This window comes from Phoxinus phoxinus (assembly GCF_949152265.1).
Source record: "Phoxinus phoxinus genome assembly, chromosome: 10".
Taxonomy (NCBI): domain Eukaryota; kingdom Metazoa; phylum Chordata; class Actinopteri; order Cypriniformes; family Leuciscidae; genus Phoxinus; species Phoxinus phoxinus.
The window spans coordinates 5,722,469-5,746,011 of record NC_136885.1 but is presented as its reverse complement, the minus strand read 5'-3'; the positions used below and the strand labels follow the sequence as shown (position 1 = coordinate 5,746,011).

Genomic DNA, 23,543 nt, shown 5'->3' with positions numbered 1-23,543 from the left:
AAAGAATATATCCATCATCCTATCAAATGATTGTATTCAACCATATCCATTACCAGTCTTACATTGTTGTGAATAGATCTTCCTTTAAGGAATCCCGATTGAACCTCATTAATTACCCCATTAAGGCCCTCTTTCAATCTATTGACAAGAACGTGTGTAAAAATTTTATAATCATTGTTAAGCAAAGTGATTGGGCGGAGATTATCTAAATGTCTATGATCTTTATCTGGTTTGGGGATTAATAGCCTATAATCAAGCCTTGACTCATTGTGGGGCCTAAAGATCCATCTTCAATAGATTCAATAAGAGCATTAAACAATAACATTTTCAAATTATTCCAAAAAAAATTATAAAAATTTCCTGTAAGGCCGTCGGGGATTTATTTGATTTAAGTTTCTGAACTGCTAAATCGAGTTCTGTATACCTAATCGTGCATCACACAGATCACTTCATTCATTGTCAATCCTCCTAGGAATAAAATTAATAATTTTTCCAAAGAAGTTATCACACTCTTTTGGAGAAAAATCAGATAGATATAAGTCACTGTAGAAATTATGAATTTCTTTGCTTATTATTGTAGGATCTGTATTTTCAATATTATTCACCATTAGGGAAGTAATACTGTTTTTAGACTGCCGTCTTTTTTCTAACCTACAAAAATAGGACGTGCTTTTCTCTCCCTCCTCTATCCATTTGGCTTTTGAGCGAATGTATGCACCTTTAGCTTTTTTAATGTATAAGTTATCCAATTGTGTTTGAAGAGAAATAAAGTTGCTTTTTTCAGCGCTACTCAGTGCACTTTTATTGCAGTGTTTATTAATCTCAAATATAATCTTGTTTTCATGTTGTCTTCTTATTTTTACTATAGCAAGCATTTTACTATAGTTTATAGAAAATTCACTAATTTTAAATTTAAGAAACTCCCATCTGGCTTTATGAGAACTGAAATCATTACTATTCTCGATTACTCTAATTAAATCTTTTACCTTTGTACAAAATCCTTCATTTTCAAGCAAATCAGAATTAAATTTCCAATATCCCTTATTATATGAAATTTTACCCTTTGGCTTAACAACCAACACAATAGCGCAGTGATCTGTTAGAGGCGCTGGTGAAATAGAGCAATCCTTAACAAAATGTAACAAATTATCTGAAATTAACCAATAATCGATCCTCGATTTGCTGGAGGCATTAGGTCTAAACCAAGAAAACTTTTTGGTGTTAGGGTTAAGATGTCTCCATACATCCAATACTTTAAGATTGTTGCAAAAATTAGTAATCATCTGGTAGTGACACGGCACACAAAAACAACGTGACAACATATCTCCGCGACACACCCGTGACATCAGGAAATAAATATCTTCAAATTAAAAGTCCCCAGTAAGCAATTTTCCTCGAGACTCGAAAAAGATCTACGCAAATAAAATGTTGTTAGGAAAATTATCAGATTTATATTAAAATAACAAATGACTTAGGACCACCCGCAGCCCTGTATATGATATAATATGTTAGTATTTACAATGACCGTTTGGTATTTATTAGAAGGGCAGATAACTGGCAGGCAAACATGCGCAATGCGCATGCGCACAGTCAGCGCGCGGACTTAGAGACGTGACGTCAAACAGTGTGCGATCAGTGGTGGCGGGAGATTTTCGAGAGTAGTTTTGTCGGTCTAGTTCGTATTCGGAAGAAAAACATTCGCGAGTAAAATGTGGAACCAAGGTAACGTTATGTTGTTTATTAATGATTTGTGTGTGACAATACCTGGCTTGATAACCCGCTAATCTGAGGTCCGAAAGCTCAGTTAACAGTGTGATGTAAGTTAGTCATGTTGTCGTCAGGCATTGGTCACTGAGAGGATGTTGTTATTTTCACACATGCACCAGTCTTGATAGAAACAGAATATAAGTGTGTATTTCTGCAGGTAAATATGGTGAGGCCAGTATGGTCGGATACACACAGTCTCCAGGAGGATTTGGATCCCCAGCCGCTTCTCAGGGAGGAGGAGACAAGAAAGGGGTTAGTGTGACTCAACCTGACAATAATGTCTAAATATATGTGTATATATATATATATATATATATATATATATATATATATATATATATATATATATATATATATATATATACAATAAGGTCAACTAACAATGAGCAATATATGCTTTACATTGTTTATTAACCGTTGATAACGTTAATGAAAATACAAGTAAAAATACAAGTGTTTGTTTTTAATAATGGAAATATATAAATGACTAATAATGGAAAATACAAATAAAAACACAAGTGTTTGTTTTTAATAATGGACTTTTAATTTTAATAATGGAAAAACCTGAAATGAGCTTTAACCAAGATTAATAAATGATTTAGAAGTACTTTTCGTTGTTATTTCTTGTTAACTAATGTAGTGAGCTGAAGTTAACAAATGTAACATTATTGTAAAGTGATACTATTTATGTATATATATATATATATATAATTTAAAAATAAGAAATTAAATGTTGTCTAAAAAAGCCTATTTAAAGTTATTAACTTTATGACAGTTTAGCACATTAAAATCTCGTTACTGTAATGTGGAAAAAAAAGTTGTAATACATTTTTAAGGGAAAACTATTTTTTGCATTGTGGCATTTGCTTTACTTCAAAATGAAAGGCTTTCAGAGTCATCTGAACTATCTTTTATCAGATGTATTAATTATTTCCAGTCTTGTCTCTTGAGAAAATAGACCAAAAATATTGATGACTCCTTCTCAGAAGCATCTATCAATTTTGCTCACTGGAATGAGAATGTTAAATAATGTATAGTAGTTTATTATAGTAAAATAATGTGTAAGTTTTCCTATTTTTACTGAAATGAAATGTGTGTTGTGCAGCGATCCCGAGCGCAGCAGATCGTTCCCTGTACGGTGTCTCAGCTGATGTCTGCAGTGCAGGCGGAGGACGTCTTTAAAGTGGGAGAGGTGGAGATCGCACAGGTGAGTCTGATGTCTCTAACACCCGGTCACAAAGTGTCTAAAGGTAGGGACACACCACACCGACACCAAAGAACTAGCGCTGATGAAAGCCGACTGTTGTCGCCTGCGTCGGGGGGGAAATATTTTATAACAAGTATCCGATTCCTGACCTTAAAGGGATACTCCACTGTTTTTTCATATTAAACTATGTTATTCCCTTAAAGGTCCCATGACATGGGGTTATTTTATTATTTTATAATGTTTCCTGGGTTGTCCTTATAATGTTAGTATGTTTTTTAGATCAAAAATAGTCATAATTTAGAAATAAAAGGCATTTTTCCTAGCCTGATTTTAGCCTCTGATTTGAACGCTCTGTTTGAAGGGGCGTGTCTGTGTGAGACTTCAGTGTAACCGGCCACTGCTGTGATTGGCTGACATGCTTGCATATGAAATAGCTACTTATTACATGTGAAACTCTCTCGAATACTTTTACTACAGCTATTATACGTTTTTACCATTACAGATATCGAGACTAGCGAATCGTCAGAAGTTTTTAAAGTATTTAGATCTATTCCCATCATATAAAATGTTGCCGACTTGCTGTGAAGAGCATTGAGCAGATGTCAGTTTGTTGTTGATCGCGAGAATGAAGATCTTATCATTGCAACGCAGTTTCTGCACTCTCTCTGCTTTCACCAATGCAAACACGGTGATGTAAATACAGTAAGAGCGATCATGTGCAGTGTAACGTGCGTCATTGATTTCATAACGAGTTTGGCAAGTGTCCAGATAAACTCGCGCTGTGTGGAAAGATTGTTCTTTGATCGCTTTCTGTATATAATTTATTCACAATTTAAATAAGATCATTTCTCATTTCAGTGGTGGAGTGGCCCCCAGGCCTAGAGAATAATGTCCTAAAATATGGTGTTAGTATTATAATTACAGTATTGCCACAACTACTACCCCTACTATTATCATCATGAATATTAGTGTTACCACTACTACCACTACTATTGCTACTACTATTATTATTTTTGTTCTAGTTATTTTTATTAATAGTATGAATACTACTTTTACTACAACTCACAATTATGATTTTCTTAAATTGTCTCTATCCATATCACTAAAGTACCTCATTGCCTAAACTTACCAATGTACCTGCATACAGCACTATATTGATGTTTTTTTTGTTTTTTTTGTCTATTTATTTGTTTTTTTTCTGGTGTTCTGTATGTTCCTCTCTCTTCTGTATGTGTATATATGACATTGATATTTTACCTTGTATAAGCTACAATGTTTTAACTTGCAATAAAAAAAAAAAAAATAAAAAAAAAAAATAAAAAAAAAAAATAAGATCATTTCTTCTTATCCTACTAAAAGAAACGATGTGAAGTTGATATTTTAGTCACTGGCTTGACTTACTGATGCATAAACAGTAGTAGGCTATTGAACGATTTTGAGAGGAAGATTACCTGTCTGAACTTGAACAATTACACATCAGAAAGTGTTGCTTGGTAACGTTAGCTCGATCGATGTATTTTCAGACGTTCGTCGAGGCCAGCTAGTCCAGATAGTTCGTCGAGGCCAGCACAGGAAACACTCGTCGGTGAAATGTTTGCCGCAGACATGCAAAACTTTGGGGAGTTGTGTCGACGCATTTCCAGAGAAAATGAAATGAATCCACTGGTTCTTCTGGGGCTTGGATGAAGGAACTAAAAAAAGGCTTCGGTGTTCATTTGTACATCCAATTATTGAGCAATTATGATGCTTCGCTCGCTCAAAAGCCATGATGTATCCCGTGGACAAACTAAAATCGCGCGCACGACTTCCTAGCTCATTTTCTCATGCGGGAAATATTCTCTGGGCGGGCAAAGCAGAGAAAGGGGAGGTAACATTTCCTCCTTACCACGTCATAAGGAGGAGATTCAAGATCAGCTCGATTGAGCTTCCGCTTTCAGAAAGATAGCAAAAACTTGATTTACTCCGATTGAAATTTCTAGAAACTTGGGGACCATATACAGGCTAGGGGAACTCATATTAATGTTAAAAAACCTCAGAAAGTGAAAATTTCATGTCATGGGACCTTTAACTAATACGAGTTGATGCATACCTCTCTCGTCTCAGTGCATGCACTTAATCGCTCTGGCGCGCCGCGGCACTTTGATAGCACTAGCCCAGCTCATTCATAGGGACCAAACAGAGATGAAGTTAGAAGCGACCAAACACCTCCACGGTTTCCCTATTTAAATACAGTTACACGAGTAGTTACACGACCAAGTATGGTGACACAAAATAAAACGTGGCGCTTTTCTAAGCAGGTTAAAAAGGATAACTATAATGTATGGCGGAATAGCACTGGGAGCACTTCGACAGTGTGATGATATTATTGCGCTGAGTCGAAGTGCTCCCAAGTGCTATAGTTTAGACTAGTTATTCTAGTTACTTCTCTAGTTACTTATTCTAGTTATACTCCACTTATAAACTAGTTATTCTAGTTACTTCTCTAGTTACTTATTCTAGTTATACTCCACTTATAAACTAGTTATTCTAGTTACTTCTCTAGTTACTTATTCTAGTTATACTCCACTTATAAACTAGTTATTCTAGTTACTTCTCTAGTTACTTATTCTAGTTATACTCCACTTATAAACTAGTTATTCTAGTTACTTCTCTAGTTACTTATTCTAGTTATACTCCACTTATAAACTAGTTATTCTAGTTACTTCTCTAGTTACTTATTCTAGTTATACTCCACTTATAAACTAGTTATTCTAGTTACTTCTCTAGTTACTTATTCTAGTTATACTCCACTTATAAACTAGTTATTCTAGTTACTTCTCTAGTTACTTATTCTAGTTATACTCCACTTATAAACTAGTTATTCTAGTTTAGAATAACATAGTTTAATTTGAAAAACCGGTGGAGTATCCCTTTAAGTGCTGCTGCTAAAATGATAAAGTCGGCAAAGAAATATGATTCTGTGACTCCACTATTAATTTCACTAAAATGGCTGCCAGTAAGCTGTTGAATTGTTTATAAGATCCTCATACTAGTTTTTAAGGCCTTGCACAAATTAGCTCCAGTGTATCTATCCAACCTGGTGACAATTTACACCCCTGAAAATAAACAGCTGCTCTGTACCACCAGGACTAAATATAACATAGGGGTGATAGAGCTTTTTCTCGAGCAGGTCCAAAACTATGGAATGACCTCCCACAATCGATTAGATCTGCCAAAACCCTATCCATGTTCAAAGCTATGCTAAAAAAAAACATCTTTTAAACTCTAATGGAGAGCTATCTTAAATGGGTTACTGTTTGTGTTGTCTTCTTCTTGTGATATGTTTACCTATCCTGCTGTTTTGTTTTATTCTGTTATTTTGAAGCACTTTGGGGCAACGTCAGTTGTATTAAATTGTGCTATATAAATTAATAAACAAACAAACAAACAAGTATTCGATTTTCGATTCCCAACCCTACTTATTTCACAATAAAAACATGGACATAAATTAAGCTTAAATGATTTAAAAGTTTTTCTGTGTACTATTGTGTACAGTGCGGTATGGTGAAGGGTGTGTGATGATGTGGGGCTATTTTAATCCCAAAGACCAAGGGAACTTTTATCAGGATGCATAGTGTCCTGGATCCATGAAATAACTGGCCTTTAAAGATACAAATCTGCCTGCTTCTTTGGGAATGTAACATAGGGGTGTCCTGACTCATGCCCCCTGTATTTTAAGGAAGAACATTTATTTATTTACGATACATTATTCATTCACAAAGAAAATTGGTGTCCTTAAAGGTTGGAGTTTTCCTAATTTTTTTAATTAAGGCATTAAGATAAATTTCCAATATATATATATTTTTTTTATTCCTCTTTTTAGGCAACTTTAGCATTGCTGTGTTCACTTATGCTGAGCACTGTAGCTTCTGTTTAGAAAAATAGTCCATTACAATGTACAGTCAACATAGAAACAAGGTTATTAATAAATCTTATAGTAATAAAAAGTAGTCCTCTAAGATAATGTTCACTACATTCAGTGGGGCCCGTTCCGGAATTGATGCGGGCTGCACGGTTAATCAACATTAAACCGCAATTTTGCAAAGGGTGTGGGTTTTTTTTGTTTTTGTTTCCTTTTTTTTTTTCTTCTTCTTCCGGCACGACCGAATTGCCTCGATACCATCGAGTATAAATTTAGATTCCTAAGGGGTTCATCTCGTCAACGTCAGTGAGCCAATAAGCATCAAGGAAATACCCTTGATGCCGGTCACACCCATCAAATCTTTTAAAAGTGTAAATATACTGTATGTGGTTGTTCTTTGTACCTCCTGAGTGAGGGTGATCTCTACATACTGGTGGTTCATGTATCAGAGAACCACTTCTCTATACAACTACCCTTAAAATACCAGAGAGAGAGAGAATCAGTGATACTTTTAACAGACCAGAAAAGATAAGAACGAACACACCCCTTTTATTTAATTAAATGTAAGTTTCTATCTATAGTATTTTTGCATACATGTTTAAAAGAAATAGGCTGCCAACATGAGATGATATTTAACACATTTAAAATGTATTTAGTTTGACATTACAACTGATTTTATGGGCAGAAATAAGAGCACCAACACACACACACACACACACACACAAATCCATCTTAAAGGTAGATTTATGTCTATAACAGGAATGATATGTTCAATCATGCCATACATGAGAAGACCAACACTGCACTGATGCAGGCTAGAGGCATAAATATGAACACACACACCCACACACACACACACACACAGGCTGCTGCAAGCTAGAGCCATACATCGATTTTATTATCAGGAACTAAACCCACTACATTTGGAAAAGAGAAAATACACTAACTTAGAGTGCCGTTATAAATGTGAGAAGTCATGTTAATCCCTCAAACAGGATTGAATACCTCTCTGTGTGTAAGTGTGTTGAACATTATAAACCCCTGGACTCGTAACGTTAACTAACACACTCATTCATCCATCGATACGTTTTGATGGATGTTTTGTCTGACACTTTCTAGGTTACTATTGTTGGTGTTATCAGAAGCACTGATAAATCCACGATCAACATCCAGTATAAGGTGGACGACATGACTGCGGCTCCCATGGACGTCAAGCAGTGGATCGACACTGAGGTACTGTTCAGATGCCTTCGAGCGCTGTAATCACATTGAAATGTGATTTCCAGGCCACAGAAATTAGTAAATAAGGTCATGGAAGTTTTTATAGCTTGTTATATGAATTACAAATTGTCTCTCTATAAAATTATTTTTTAAGTGTCATGAAACCCCCTGTTTTAGCACTGGTTGTTCCTCAGATTTGATAAAGACTCGAGAGAAGACATGATGAGGTATGCATCCATACATGGTGCTGGTTCATGTTTAAAGCACGAGTATATGAAACATGTCCTTAATAACTTGAAACATTCTTGCTTTGACACATACCAGTATGTGATTTGTGCTGTGAGTGTTGTTAAACATCACAGTTTTCTTTGCATAAACCGCTCTCTTGACGTGTGTCTGTTACATATTAAAAATCGGTAACACTTTACAATAAGGTTCATTAGTTAACATTAGTTAACTACATTAGTTAACATTAACAAATAATGAACTGCACTTATACAGCATTTATTCATCTTTGTTAATGTTAATTTCAACATTTACTAATACTTTATTAAAATCTTGTTAACATGAGTTAATGCACTGTGAACTAACATGAACAAACAATGAACAGCTTTATTCATATTAACTAACATTAACAAAGATTAATAAATACTGTAACAAATGTATCGCTCATTGTTAGTTCATGTTAGTTAATACATTAACTAATGTTTAATAAATGAATCTTATTGTAAAGTGTTACCTAAAAATCAATAGTCATATTTTCCATATTGGTATTCAAATCCAGCTCTCACCGCATCGTAGGGGAAATGCAAAGAACACTTTTCTGTTATTATACTGATGAAACACACACTTAGAAAGCATATGTCCAGAGGTGTCAAAAGTATTCACATTCATTACTCTTGTAGATACTAGGGTTTAAAAAGACTTCTGTAGACGTTGAAGTATCAACTCAAGCTTTTTACTCAAGTAAAAGTGTAAAAGTACTGGTTTCAAAACTACTTAAAGTATAAAAGTAAAAGGAAAAAAATGCCATTAAGGACAAAAGCTTAGACCGCGCCACAGGGGCCTATAGTGACCCCACCTCAAAAAAAAAAAAAAATATCTAAGGCCATAATGACTATAATGTTATATATATTAAAATGTTAATGTTGAAAAATGTTGTGAGGCACTAGGCTCCCTGTTTCAGCCGCATATAAGGATTTTGGATATTGGCATCTTTGTGGGGATATTTTGACACTATAATGGTCACACACACACACACACACACACACACACACACACACACACACACACACACACACACACACACTCTCTCTCTCACACACTCACTTACACTCTCTTTCTCTCTCGCATGCGCACACACTCACTCTCTCTTCTCTCTCTCTCTTACACACACACACTCCTCTCTCTCTCACACACACACACGCACACACACTCACTCGCTCTCTTCTCTCTTACACACACACACACTCCTCTCTCTCTCACACACACATGCACACACACTCACTCTCTCTCTTCTCTCTCACACACTCACACACACACACTCTCCTCTCTCCCTCACACACACACACACACACACACACACACAAACGATTATGTTTGCCACTTATCCCACGATTGTCATACAGTAAGCTATATTGTAAAAACGTCTGTCCCCAAATCAATATTTGACGCGGTTTGCCCGTATTCTTGAGCACAAAACTGTTGATTTCTCCCTCGCTTACCGCATCTAGGTTTCCTTCGGAGGAGTTTTGCCGCTTCGCACAACTACAGCGGAAGGCCTCTCACAAGTTAGAAAGAAAACTCAGTCAATCAGTTTAGCGATGTGTGTTCAGGAGGCGGGACTCAGATTTATTGTGTAATTGGCCATTTTTTTGAGTGACGACAAGCCGGAATGAAAACAAGCCGAAATTAAATAGGAGTAACGAGGCTATTTTTTTAAATGTAAGGAGTAGAAAGTACAGATAATTGCGTGAAAATGTAAGGAGTAGAAGTAAAAAGTCGACTGAAAAATAATTACTCCAGTAAAGAATAGATACCCAAAATTTCTACTTAAGAAAGTTAACGAAGTATTTGTACTTCGTTACTTGACACCTCTGCATACGTCTAAAGGAAAACACCACAAAGCTATACAGGCAGAGGAAAAAAACAGTGACAGTTTGAATTTCTTCGCTGTAATGTGATCTCTTTCATAATGCGAAACAAGGAGATGGACAAGCGTAGCGCCAAACATTAGTCCCAAACCGATGAGTGATCTATTCTTGCAGTGCGTAGATCCAAAAAAGAATTCAAAAATAAGAAGAAAGATCCGCACACGAATATCGGTCAAAAAGCTCACAAAATTTTTTTTCCAGAGGCATCAAATAAAGTGCAAGAGTGCAAAAATGCAATGTTCCCAAGCTCAACACCTGCAGTCATTTACATACTCATTACCGTAATCCATGTAGCATACCGGAATCTGATTTCATCCCATATACAGATATTCACATCAATAATCTACATGATAATATATACATATCACAACAATCCTCCATTCCAAAAAAATTTTTTAGTAACATAAAAAATAATAATAATCTGACCATCAACATGAACATGCATTTACTCATTCCCATTATTGAATATCGCATAAGGTTATTATCATCATCCCTACACGTCACATGATTAGACATTGCAATGCATAAACAACATTTATAGAAAACATTTATAAAAAACAATTGAGAGTATATTCCTCATTAATACCCAAATTTTAGGTAAAAAATCCTTTAACATTCCCTCTGCAAAAGTCTTTCATAATACATAATACAGCACAGTGATTGAATTAAGAGAGTTCGTTCTTACAAATAATGCAGAGAAAAGCTCAGAAACTGATGTAGCAAATCACCACTCTAGATGAACGCATATAATTTTTCGTGACTTTCGTGGTTTAACGTCCCTTTTTAAACCGTAATAATGAAATGGCTGTGAAAAAATAAATAAAATAACCACTTTCCCCTTAATAATAAGCATAATGAGTGCTATCATCATTTTCAGTGACGTACAACCTGTACATATGTTACATCTCATAAAAATGTGTTTAAAAACCCTTTAAAAGTCCTTTTTTTGGTAACCACATATGCGTGGAAAAGTCATAGAAATTCACTGATTAGAAAGTTAACTACCTACATATATTTATTCCTAAATCTCTCCAGGACATGGGTGTGGATAACTCTGTGATTCCTCCAAGCACGTATGTCAAAGTCTCCGGCAACCTCCGCTCTTTTCAGGTCAGAACTGAATGTTAATGTGCATCATATTGCTTCCTTTTACATATGAAAGTGTGAACAGATCACACACTTTTTTTGCATTTTCAGCTTCACAAAGTGTCAAACTGAATCTTTTTGGTTGTCGTTGCAGAATAACAGGTCTTTGGTTGCGTTCAGTGTGCGAGTGCTGGAGGACATGAATGAAGTCACTTCACATATGCTGGAGGTTGTGAACGCTCACATGCTGCTGAGCAAACCACAGAACATGGTGAGACAAACATGTACTTGCCCACCCGACACTTCTGCTTTTCACTAGCACACACTGCCTACTAGTGTTGTTACGATACCAAAATTATGACTATGATACGATACCAGAAAAAAATACCTCAATACCAATACTGAATCTATACCATGGGAAAAAATAAAACTACAGAAGAGTCAAGTTTTAAATAGGAAAAATATCGAAACTCTTTGCTCATTTTTGAGAGAGATGCTAACGGTCTAATCAGATTCAATGATCTATGCTAAGCTATGCTAAAAGTGCTACCGCCAGACCCGGAGATCGGCTGAATGGATTAGAAAACGGTAAAACTCAACTGTTTAACTCTAGGGGAGTTGGAAAATTAGCTTCAAATTAGCAACAAAATTATTTGTTCCTTTAAGACCTGCACGTACCTAATTCATTGGAACATCCGATTTCTTTTTACAAACGGTTAATGTTCACTAAAGACATACTCGACTGTGTTTACGTGAATATTCACTAGGACGTGCATTTTTAATCCATGAAAGAAAACTGAAGTTGCGATCGCATGCTGTGTGAAAGGCGTGTGCGCTACAGGTCTGAGTCCGGCAGCGCGAGCACATCCCACACTTTATTTTCTCACACATGCATGTTTCTTTGTCAAGTGCTGTACGTATATATTTTACTTTCCGTTGTTTAGTGAACGTGAAGAGTGGAAGCAGAGCTCTGCACACACACCCTGACTCCTGATGTGACACAGTAAATTAAGACCGCTCTTATTATACTTACACTCTTAAAGTGCCGGTACTAGTAAAATTTCATATCATACCATTTTTAATAGCAGGGTATCGCTGGTACCGGTATAGCGTGCAACACTACTGGCTAAGTTTACATGCAAACAAACAGTCCGTTAGTAATAGGGCTGAACGATTAATTGCATTTGCGATAATATCGCGATATGATGAAACGCGATTTTGTAATCGCAGAAGCTGCGATTACACTCTGGTCACGTGACACGCGATAGTAAAGCAGTCTGCACTGCAGCAAATGAAGCATAAACTTGGCACGCTACGCATATAGCCCTGGCATAGGCTACAGGAAAGAACAGTTTGTTTAATTTATGTGATTGTGTTATAGATTCTCTTCAACGATTCTGTATGGATTCAGATAATTTCAGAATCGAGTCTGAGCTTAGTTTTAAACACAGATGCGTGATGACGCTGCGTGTGCTTTATACACAATATTCTGCTTGCTTCTAATTCCTCTGTCACACACACACATTCGAACCTTCCGAAAAATAGTCTTTCATAGCCTACAGTTCGGAAAAGTTGAAGCGAATTGGACATTCGCGGGCTTCATTGCACTGACTAGAAGATCATATGGCACTCGCTGTGAAATACGCGCGCTTGATGTTACTCTAGTAGTGCGCGGTCCCGCCCGCCGGTATTTTCCTTACAAATGCTCTATAAAGGCATTATATGTCTTTTGGAATGCAGTTAGCTTATATATTAAAAATAAAAATATGAAAACCATCGACAGAAGCTGCTTTAAACTTCAAATACTCACGCCCGCTTTGTGAAGAGCGCTATCACATGCGGCTGTGAGCGACTCTGTCTACGTGGTTAAATGTAGGCTACTTGCATCTCAAAATGCGTTTATGACGCGAAATTAATGTAAACAGTCAGTTATGTATATTAAACAGACAGGACAAACCACATCTTATATTTCAAAAGAGATCTGTGCATTAGTGTGAAGCAGCTTATCGTATCTAAACTGAGAAAGAAAAATCACTTAATCACAGCTCGAGTGGAAAACATTCAGACTACTCTTAAAATACTGAAAGCACTCTTTGTTTATTGCTTGTAATGTTTTTTCCCCTCTTTGTTATTGATAGGTTTTATGTTTTGAAGCTATTCGCTTATATAGCCTATTTAAAATTCTTAACATGTAATTGTATTAATTTAGTTTTTTAATGTGTAATTATTTTTTAAAAGTACATATGTAATTAAATAAATATTTAAAGTTTTATTAATAAGATTAATTAATAAATAAAAAAAGTTGATCGGCTCATGAGGTGCCTAAAGATTCCCATCCATATTTTACAATGATGTATTGCTTGTGTTTGTTGAATAATATAAAAGATAAAAGAGCTTAAAAAATAATCGCATATTAAATCGCAATCGCAATATTGGTAAAAATAATCGCAATTAGATTATTTTCCAAAATCGTTCAGCCCTAGTTAGTAATCAAATTGACGGCTCAATCAGACTGAAGAGCGTTCATGTAAACACCTTAATCGATCCAATTGAGCTCGATCTGAATAAAATTTTGAACGTATTGAAAGGGGGGGATTATTCCATTTCTAATCCAATCGAGACGACATGTGAGCACTTTGTCGGATTGAAAACTAAAGCTGGAAAGGACTGCGCATGTGCAATGACGTATGATTTGCATTTGTTTGCATGAGTTTTTACTGTTTGATAAATATAAATGCACGGCATAACGGTTCATGCGCTCGCCGTCTCCTAATCAGGACCTGAAATAGATTAATGTTAAGTCTCTTTAAAACAAAGAAAAGAAGCAATGTAGGAGAATAGTATGTGCAAACAGCAGAAACTATATTTGTGCAGTGTGTGTGTGCATGTACAAAAATCAATTCTGATTGGAAGCTTGTGACATGCACATCAACCCGATCACTTTATTTATGGTTCATGTAAACGCTATGTTCAGATTCATCTATCGGGATGAATTCGTTCAGATTGAAACAAAAAGTGTGCATGTAAATATAGCCACTGTAGCTGATGGCTATTTGACTTTTATGCGTGATTATTTGTGCTTGGTAGAGAATGAAACGGAGGATAAAAAATGTCCTGCAAATTCCTCCACAGCTCTGGAAGCTCAGTTAGGTCCTCTCTCAACCAGTGTACGCAAACAAATCAAAACCTTGGAGTGATCTTTGATCGATTTAGATTAGTGTAACTCTCTTTACTCTTGTCTCCCTCAATCTTGATTATCACAATTGAAAGTTGTTCAAAATGCGTCTGTAATGTTGTAAACTTTTTCTTCTTCTAAGCAAAGACCAGCAGACGTTGGGATAACGTTCAAGCAGAAGTTATTCTTTATTGAGCGTGTCTGCAGTTTCGTCCAAACAGTCTGAACTGTAACAGTATGCATTCAATTTATATACATTTAGGGGCAGGGATTTACATTGTGATGAGAAATGAAGTATTACAGGTTTTGGAACCAATCAGCATAACTATTCAAACGCTGAGACGCGAGAACAGGGCTGGCAGATTCTCTTGCTGGAACAGGAGCTCCAAGAGCCAGTTTTCAGTAATCTAACAAATACAGAAAACAGGACTGAGCGGACTCTCTTGCTGGAAGTTTCGCAGCTGATCTAAACATTTAGTCTCTTCACTTTTGCAGTTTCCTAAATTAAACATTTAATAAATTTGTTATTCTTCAGTCCCCTGTTTGAGAGTTCTTAAAAACTCTCACAAAATACAAATTTAGACACTTAAAAGTTCATTCTTGTAACTTGTGATCGTTACAGGCACAAAGCACATGATCTGTGATGATTTTCTGTAATTGCATGCAATTAGTTCGTGAAGTATCTTCAGTCATCTGGTGTAATTTTGCTGAAAAATCAAGAATGTCTTGTTGTATTTTGTTCAAGTTCTCTGTTGGATCCATTAAACCTGTGAGACGGGATTAATGCTCAAAGTTCTTGACCACCATGTTTGTGCACAAGTGAGTCCTGGAATGCTGCCATCTTCTTTGTTTGTGGTAGAAGCTAAAGGTGCGTGTGGCATGCAAACAAGGCGTTCTTTGACATATTCATCAGCTCTAAGAATATGTTGTTTCTGGAGTGTACACTTTGCGCAATGTCCATGAAGGTTAGTAGTACGACAATCTTGATCATGTTGATTAGAGGTCGACCGATAGTGGATTTTACCGATAACGATAGCTAGGTTGGGCCATACTTGCCGATAACCGATTAATGAACCGATAGTTTTTAAAATTGATACGGGATAAAAACAAACATAACACTCCAAGTAAAACAGTGCTGAACTTTATTAAAATACTCCCACACTGGCACTTTCTTCAAAGCATTTGCCATCTGAAAATAATTTAAACATTAAAATATTATATGTCAAATGTGTGTTTATAACACATTATGCAATATACATTTTTTACAACATGTATTAATATTTGAGCAATACAATTGCACCTTGATCATTCATATTAGTTTAATAGTACATTAACTATGGTTAACAAATAAAAACCTTAATTTAAAAATGTATTAATACATGTTAATTAACAAACAATGAACAATCCTTATACAGCAGTTATTAACCTTAGTTAATGTCACATGGAATTTTATTGTAAGTGTTATCATTTGTTCATTTCATATAAATCCAAACAGTCATACTTAAAGATGGCCAAGTTTAAATATCTACAATGCCAGAGCATTGAAATGACATAAATATTTCATGTATAGTCAGTCTCACACTTTTGCTTCTATTTTATAAACACTTGATGATTATCTAATCAAAATAACAAAATATGTATTAAAGTGAAGATAAAAAAAAAACGAAATCGAATGCTTTTCTGATTCGTTTATGTATCTGTCGGCTGTATGAACATATCAGTTTGCTTACGTCTCTAGCTTTAAATATGCAACTTCTCTGCATATTTAATGAATAAAAGTGACCAGCTGGATATGAACTAATGCAAATAGAGGTAACAATAGTGACATTAAACATTCGGGTCGGACTTACGTTTATGTTTGTCAGTGTTTTAACCGCTTGGTACTACTAATGTTAGCGTCCTCTCAGCCTCGAAGGCAAACAAACATACTGTTGTGCTGTTCTTTCTCTACTAATGCAGCATTTAGTCAACAAATTAATCACTTTATAATGATATGACAAAATGTACTGTATACATACCTTTTAGCTGTCGGTGCTTTAAACGTGCATCTGATGTCAGCGCTCTCCACGCAGCATGTGCTCTCAGTGCAGCACGCAGCATCACGTGTCGAAATAAACAACACGAGGCGATAGTTTTTATTACACCTCTAGAGGCCGCTCTTGTACTGCATCATGCCAGCAGACCCTTCTCAGCTCTTACACTGTGTAATGAATGACAGCGTGCGCTTCTCAGCCGCTCCAGCAATGGACGCAACCAGGAAAAACTATCGGTGTATATTTTTGCCGATAACGATAGTTCCACCAGTCAACTATCGGTGCCGATTAATCGGCAAAACCGATGAATCGGTCGACCTTTAATGTTGATGGATGACTGAAGTTCCCGTAGGTGAGTCTCTGCGTTGTATTTTTTTTACTTAGTGATAGTTGGCTCAGCAGTGGGTCTAGTTGTTTCCTGGAAGTTTGTGGCTTCATACGCAGGTCAGAAGGTCGGTGCATATGGGTCTCAGGACAGCCATCAAGTGGTATCTGTACAGAGGAAGAAAGAAAACAAAAGAGAACAACGGCAACAGAGCAGGATTCGTTGTAAAGACTGCAACATTAGGGTTGTATCCTCTGTTCAATCTGAGTCTGCTATTTGTTGTTCCTTCTTTCCCTAATTCTTAATTCATGAGACACCTAAAGAACTAGTGGAGGGGAAGGGCCTATAAGGGAAGCCTGTTGCTTTCGGTTCTTCCCTGGGCTCCTCACTGGTCCATGTGTCCGCCCTATCCTATCCCTGCAGGGGGAAGCACAACTTTACAGTGTGACACATAGGGCTGTCACTTTTTGTTCGAAAATCGATTGCACAATCGATCGGACCAACCAACACAAGTTTCGAAAATGAAAATAGGGAATCGATTTTAATGGCTTTCAGGACGCAGAATGCGCGGCGCTGGCCGCTGGGTTTAGAGTTGCGCTTCAGATACAACGCGATTTGCACGATTGAACTTTGACCGCGGCGTGCGCACCGCTTGGTCGACACAGCAACAAAACGTCTCGCGCTATCTGTAGCCTATTGAATGGCTCAGGCATTGAACCGCACAGTCCAATGGCATAGATCTGACCAATTGTTGGTGTGTTTTGGAGGTAAAAACAAAAGAGCTGCTTTCACAAAACAGGATTGTATAAGGATTGTTCATTGTTTCTCATAGCGCCGCGAATGCCGTGCCCTGTCTGAAAGGCGCTTTCTCTCAGAGCGTGTCCAGCTCGTCACGATACGCCCGCAGCGAACGCGCATCACACAGCAACTGCAGGTTCTGATAAACACCCATAACAGCAAATTATAGCCTACTTCTGCATAAGGTGTCGCCAGTATTTAGAAAATTTCAAGCATAGGCTACAGATAGCTAACAGACTCGGGCTACAGGCTACGTAGGTGAAATTTGTTTGACAGCCATGTTAAAGCCTGCAGTAATGTTTTACATTGATGTTATGGCAGTCCACCCTGCTTTTCGAGAATGTTACACTCCTGTTTGTAATTGTACACGAAATTTCATGCCAATAAATCATCAGAAATATTGTGCGTCTCAAGCGCCCTCTTTACGTTCGTCCTAATGCCTGTTAGTTGTCCGTGGATTGGCCTATATTTGGCGTTGAAAATGGAAACGTCTTTAGACATGGAAAATCGATTTTACAATCGATTCAATGAACACTTATGTCTCGAAAATCGAAAAGGATTTTTTCACAAAAGTGACAGCCCTAGTGACACATGAGTCCAAGTTTTCTTTCCCTGACACACCCCACTGCACTTGTCGCTGCGTATGTAAGCGTAACACAATCATGAGTCATTTCGGCTTCATCCTCTAACACAACTTCAGTCATGGCAGACATCATACATGAGGATGGGTTCGTGACGGGTGCACGCTGTAATACAATATTCGGGCTCTGGGGGTTGTTAACCAATTTCCCCAACGGAAGGAGGTGACAGAAGTGACTTGCTTGATTCATTAGTCACTGCAGGAGGGCATTTTACATTTACAGACTGACCCAACACCATTACTGATGAAGCCTGTGCTGTAGGATAACATTTTAGGCTGTGAGTTTACTTAATCAGTGTCCCTCAAAGGAAAACTGAGACAGTCACTTTTCTTTTGTTCTATTAAACATAAACAAGTCTTTCATCTTTGTTGTAAGTTACTGGGGAAATTAAGCACTCACAGCCCAAATGGCTAACACCTCAACAAGCTGACCCACGAGTTTAATGACGAGGGGAGGGGCAGCTTCAGAGTTGCAAGCAGACTGAGTAGAAGCTCAGTAACATTGTTAACTTGGCTAAAGTTATTTTTGTTTTTCCTACACTCTTTTCTCCCATGTCCATGCTTACCACAGCAATAACAACTGCCCTCTCTCTTAGGACATTTGCGTTTCTGTTGATTCTCTGAGTTGACCTTAATGAATGCTGCTGCAATTTGTACTCTTGCCTTGACATCAGAATCTCTTTCCCAAGTAGCTAACCTCTCCAAGTTGTTTTGTAGGGTTCTGTTGGACCATCTTAAGTCTAAGAAAGGCAATGCCTTTCTATGTTCTAACAATAGAACATCAAACCATGTGCGAACTAGGGGACCATTAGCATCTAGCACCTTCTCTGAAGTGTCAGCTGTATGCTGCAGCTGTCTGACAAAATCTTTCAGTGTACTCACTAACAGTTTCATCCTTCTTCTGCAGACAACTAGCGATCTTTGACCAGTCCATGTGCGGTCCAACAATGTTCTTTAGAATTTGGAAACCTGTAATTGTTGTTTTTATTGTGTAGACCTGCTTTGTATCATATTGTTTAAATGTGCTTTATAAATAAATGTTTTAGTTGTTGATGATGGTATTAACGAAAACTAAAAAAAAGGTCCTTTATGTCTTAACTTACTTTTAAGAATTTAAGCCCATAAAGTCTTAAATATCTGAAATAGTAAAAAAATTAATTATTGGAGCGATTAATTATTTTTATTAAAATAAAAAAATATTAATTGGGAATACACCGATACCACTTTTTTTAGAACGAAAATCCTTTAATGCATGGCTAGCCGTGGATTATCCCACTTATACCTTGATTATTTGCCAAGTTAAAAAGTTAAAGCTGTTACTGTGTAATTTTTTAACAGACGGGTAAAAATGACGGTTATTTTCTTAACCCTCTGGAGACAAATTGGGCGGTACCGCCCAAAATGGCATACTTTTACAAATGTGCAATTATCTTCAAAACTATTAATGATAGAGAGGTGCGGTCTTTTTTGCCGTCTTCCTCAGATTCCGCTGAAAACAGTGGTATCCCGTTTGTATTATACACACGCTTCGCTGTTGCGCAATACCACTGCATAAAAAGGCCAATGAAATCGATGTTGTTAGGCAAATTCCACCAATGGAAAAATTGCCGCTGGGAGGATTTTTTTTTTTACCCAATCAGAGGAAGGTTACCATGACGTATTCTAGCCAATCAGAGGACTCTGTAGTCTTCAACATGTACAAACAAACAGCGTCATGTGGACGGAGAATGAGACAGATAGCGAACGGAGCAGAGTATTACAGAGCGCACAGAGATCTATATAAGAGAGAGACAGAATAACTTAAATAGCATTATTATTGTATTGTTTTAGCACTGTTATGATGGCAAGCAGTAAGATTTACGGCAGAACAAGCTCTGGAACAGTTAGTGGAAAGTAAATCTGCCAGGTTGTGAGTGTGTCATGTTCTTCAGAGCAAGCAGTTCTCATTTAGTTCGAAGCAGACGCTTTTTCACGCCTGGGACTGTTTGTAAAAAAAGTTCCTTATTTCATTGTTCTTAACACATTTGATTGAACAATTACAAATGGCTGTCAAGCAAAGGGTTTGACAAATATTTTTTTGGTTCAAAAACTGTTCACTATTGTTGTGTGAGGTGTGATTTTCAGTAATAAATGACAAAAATCTAATTTTCGGTTTTGAAATTCTCTCGATTATTGTACATTTTTCACACATACTTCCTTTATAAACACATTACATGCATGCTTATGTTAGCTTAGGGTCTTCTGAATCCATAGATACCAAACACATGGTGTTCCATCTCCATTACATATGGTTTATAAGCCCAAATGTAAAAATAAAGAAAACGGACCAAAAAGGGCTTAGTCCCCAGAGGGTTAAGTTATGACTCGTTAGTTCTAGCACTCCGTCCGCTTTAAATAAAGTAGAGCCATCGGATTGCTTTTATTTGAATGAATTATCACATTTATTTAAATTCATTATTAAAAGAGAGAGACAGAGAACAGAGAGAGAGAGAGAGAGGTGCGTGCGTGCGTGCGCGAGTTACCTGTGTGCGTCTCTTCTTTGAGGTCGAACGTTACACTCCCCTCGTTGCTTTAAAATTATTTATGAATGACAGGCAACAGTGACAAGGCAATCTTTATTTGAACTAATCATGTAATTTATTTAATTATGTAGAGTGTGAAATAAAACCTACGATTAGGGTTTTCTCTTAGGCGTCTCTAACCACGAATACTATATAAAGACTCATTACATTTATTGAAATTCATTAAATTAAACGAAAAAATAAAATAAAACAGTTGGAAATTTCGATAAGGGATTGTTTTACTCATCATTATACTAATTGATGTTAAACTCCACATTTCCATTTATCGTGAAGTTAGACATGGAAAAGGGTAAATAAACCTAAATAAACGTGTTCATATGTGTCTCTCACTCTGTTTGCAAGTGTTAACTGTTACCCCTTTTCCACCAGCAAGAACCAGGTGCTGGTTCAGAGCTAGAGCTAGAGCCAGTTCGGAGTTGGTTCTACTGACGGGTCTTCTAAGAACCGGTTTGCCTTTCCACAGGCTAGAGAGCCGCCACAGAGCCAGGTCTTACGTCACTGTATACATCTCATGTTGCCCAGCAACGCTAGCACGGCAGCGCCAAACAAAAACACACCAGGCTTGTTCAAGATGGTCCGGCTTCTCGCAGACCGATCGCCGCATGACATCAAAGCACTGCGAAAGCGATCCAAAAGCACAAGGAGTCGTATGCTCTCCAAACACTCCCGGAGCTCTGATCGGTCCGCGCCGCTCCGATGCTTCTTGAACAAGTCTCATCAACAATGGTGGTCGTTGCGTTACTATTGATGCTCATGGCTTTGCGAACCTACATCGGCATCCAAACACGGCGAATCCAACGCGTTCGTGCAGCTCGCCGTAACTTGCGTAGACGGAGATTACAATCAAGCTGCTATTAGCTCGATTAGCAGCTATTTAAAAAATGGTGGTCACAAGTTTCTGTTCCTCTGTGGTCACGGTAACCCCGCCCCCCAGCCCCTGACGCAAGCGGTTCTTGCTTCTAGCCCAGCAATGTTTTGGTGCTTCTTAAGAACCACTTTTACTGGTTCGGAGCTGGTGTTTTGGTGGTCGAAAAACAAAGAACCGATTTGAAACTAGGCTCTGGCTCCGAACCAGCACCAGCTCTGCCTTGGTGGAAAAGTGTTACTATGGTTACCAATGTTTATAGTAGCGGATTCATTTCGAACTGTAATCAAACTGACTGGAACTACCTGTGCATTAAACGGTTTTACTGCACACCTTCCAGCCAATCAGAATCGAGTATTTAAACAGCCCGTGGTATAATATAGTATAATAATTAGTGCCCTATGAAATAAATATTTTTTTTTTTTCCAAATTCAGTTTTTTTTTTTTTCAGTTTAAATTTTCCTGGATTGGGCTTTAATTAAATGAATAATTAAAAGGAATGTCTAATCAGATGAATTCATAGAAGTTTAGCAATTAAAGGATTTATTAAAATTTTAACAATAATTGGGCCCTATCCTATGAAACTTTTTATTTCTTTTTAAATTAATTGTCTAAATTTTTCTTTTGTGTTTGTTTTAATAAAATTATTATAAAATAAAGGTGGTAATCAAATCATTTATATTCATATATATATATATATATATATATATATATATATATATATATAATGTAACAGTTATTTATCATTTTAATAATATTTCACAATATATATATATATATTTTTTTTAAATAAATGCAGCCTTGGTGAGCAGAAGAGACTTCTTTTAAAAACATTACAATTATTACAGATCCAAAACTTTTGACTGGTAGTGCATGTCTGTCACAATTTCTTTAACCAAAGCGTGTGGTGGGTTTTAGTGAAGGCCTTTGAGGTTCTGTTTATCTAATGCTAGTTTTCTCAAATGAAATGTTGAAATGCTGCTGAAGTGACTCCCAGAGCAGCTCTGGAGATGAAGTTCAGTTCCTCAAATACGAGACGGCAGACGTTAAAAACAGCACGAGCACCACGCTTGCTTGAGTGTGTGTAGTAGACCAAACTGACCAGCACAACATGCTGACTAGTCTTTTTGACTTGACTTGACTAGTCTTTTTTGCGCAGTAATGTTCACAGCCACTAGTCTATAACGTGATTTGATTAATAGTAGTCATACTTTTGACTTCTTCATCCAAATTCTGACATGTTATACAGTAAATGCTATCTTTATGACTGGATACTGTGATCAACCTTGCCAATATGTCTCATTATGTCATAAACGGTTTTGTTTAGATTGTGTTTGATGATAGATGCTCTTTCTTCATAGGGAGGGGGCGGAGGGATGACCACGATGGCTGTCTCACATACCAGCATGGCTAGCATTGGGTCCACAGGAAGCTATTCTGGTGCTAGTATGCTAGTCAATGGTTTGAGTGCCAACCAGAACCAGGTGAGTCAAAGTGCCTCATTGTGCAAGAGTTTTGTATGTGTACGCAATGTATTTGTATGTGATGATGACATGTATATGTAACAACAAAATATATTTTAAATGGTTATCTAGAGATCATGCATTACATATCAGTAGGGCTGGGTATTGTTCAAAATCTTTCGATCCGGTGCCAATTTCGATACCTCAGTTTCGATACCGGTTCCTGACGATACTTTTTTCGATACCAATTTTATGAAATCCATTTTAACAAGATTACATCTCAGAAAAACTTTGGTTTTATTTTTTCAGTTTGACTCATGCTCCTTA

General features: G+C 36.9%; 1 protein-coding gene across 1 annotated transcript in view; it reads left to right on the top strand.

The window, feature by feature from the left end:
* The first annotated feature begins 1,335 nt into the window (after positions 1–1,335).
* The window catches only part of rpa2 (replication protein A2), a 30,976-nt gene continuing 8,768 nt past the window's right edge, over positions 1,336–23,543 (top strand). Inside the window, exons 1-7 of the mRNA XM_079624932.1 lie at positions 1,336–1,722; positions 1,925–2,019; positions 2,873–2,974; positions 7,995–8,108; positions 11,285–11,359; positions 11,490–11,606; positions 23,115–23,237. Coding sequence (XP_079481058.1) covers positions 1,710–1,722; positions 1,925–2,019; positions 2,873–2,974; positions 7,995–8,108; positions 11,285–11,359; positions 11,490–11,606; positions 23,115–23,237 — 639 coding nt within the window. The 5' untranslated portion in view covers positions 1,336–1,709. The remainder of the gene's footprint in view (positions 1,723–1,924; positions 2,020–2,872; positions 2,975–7,994; positions 8,109–11,284; positions 11,360–11,489; positions 11,607–23,114; positions 23,238–23,543) is intronic.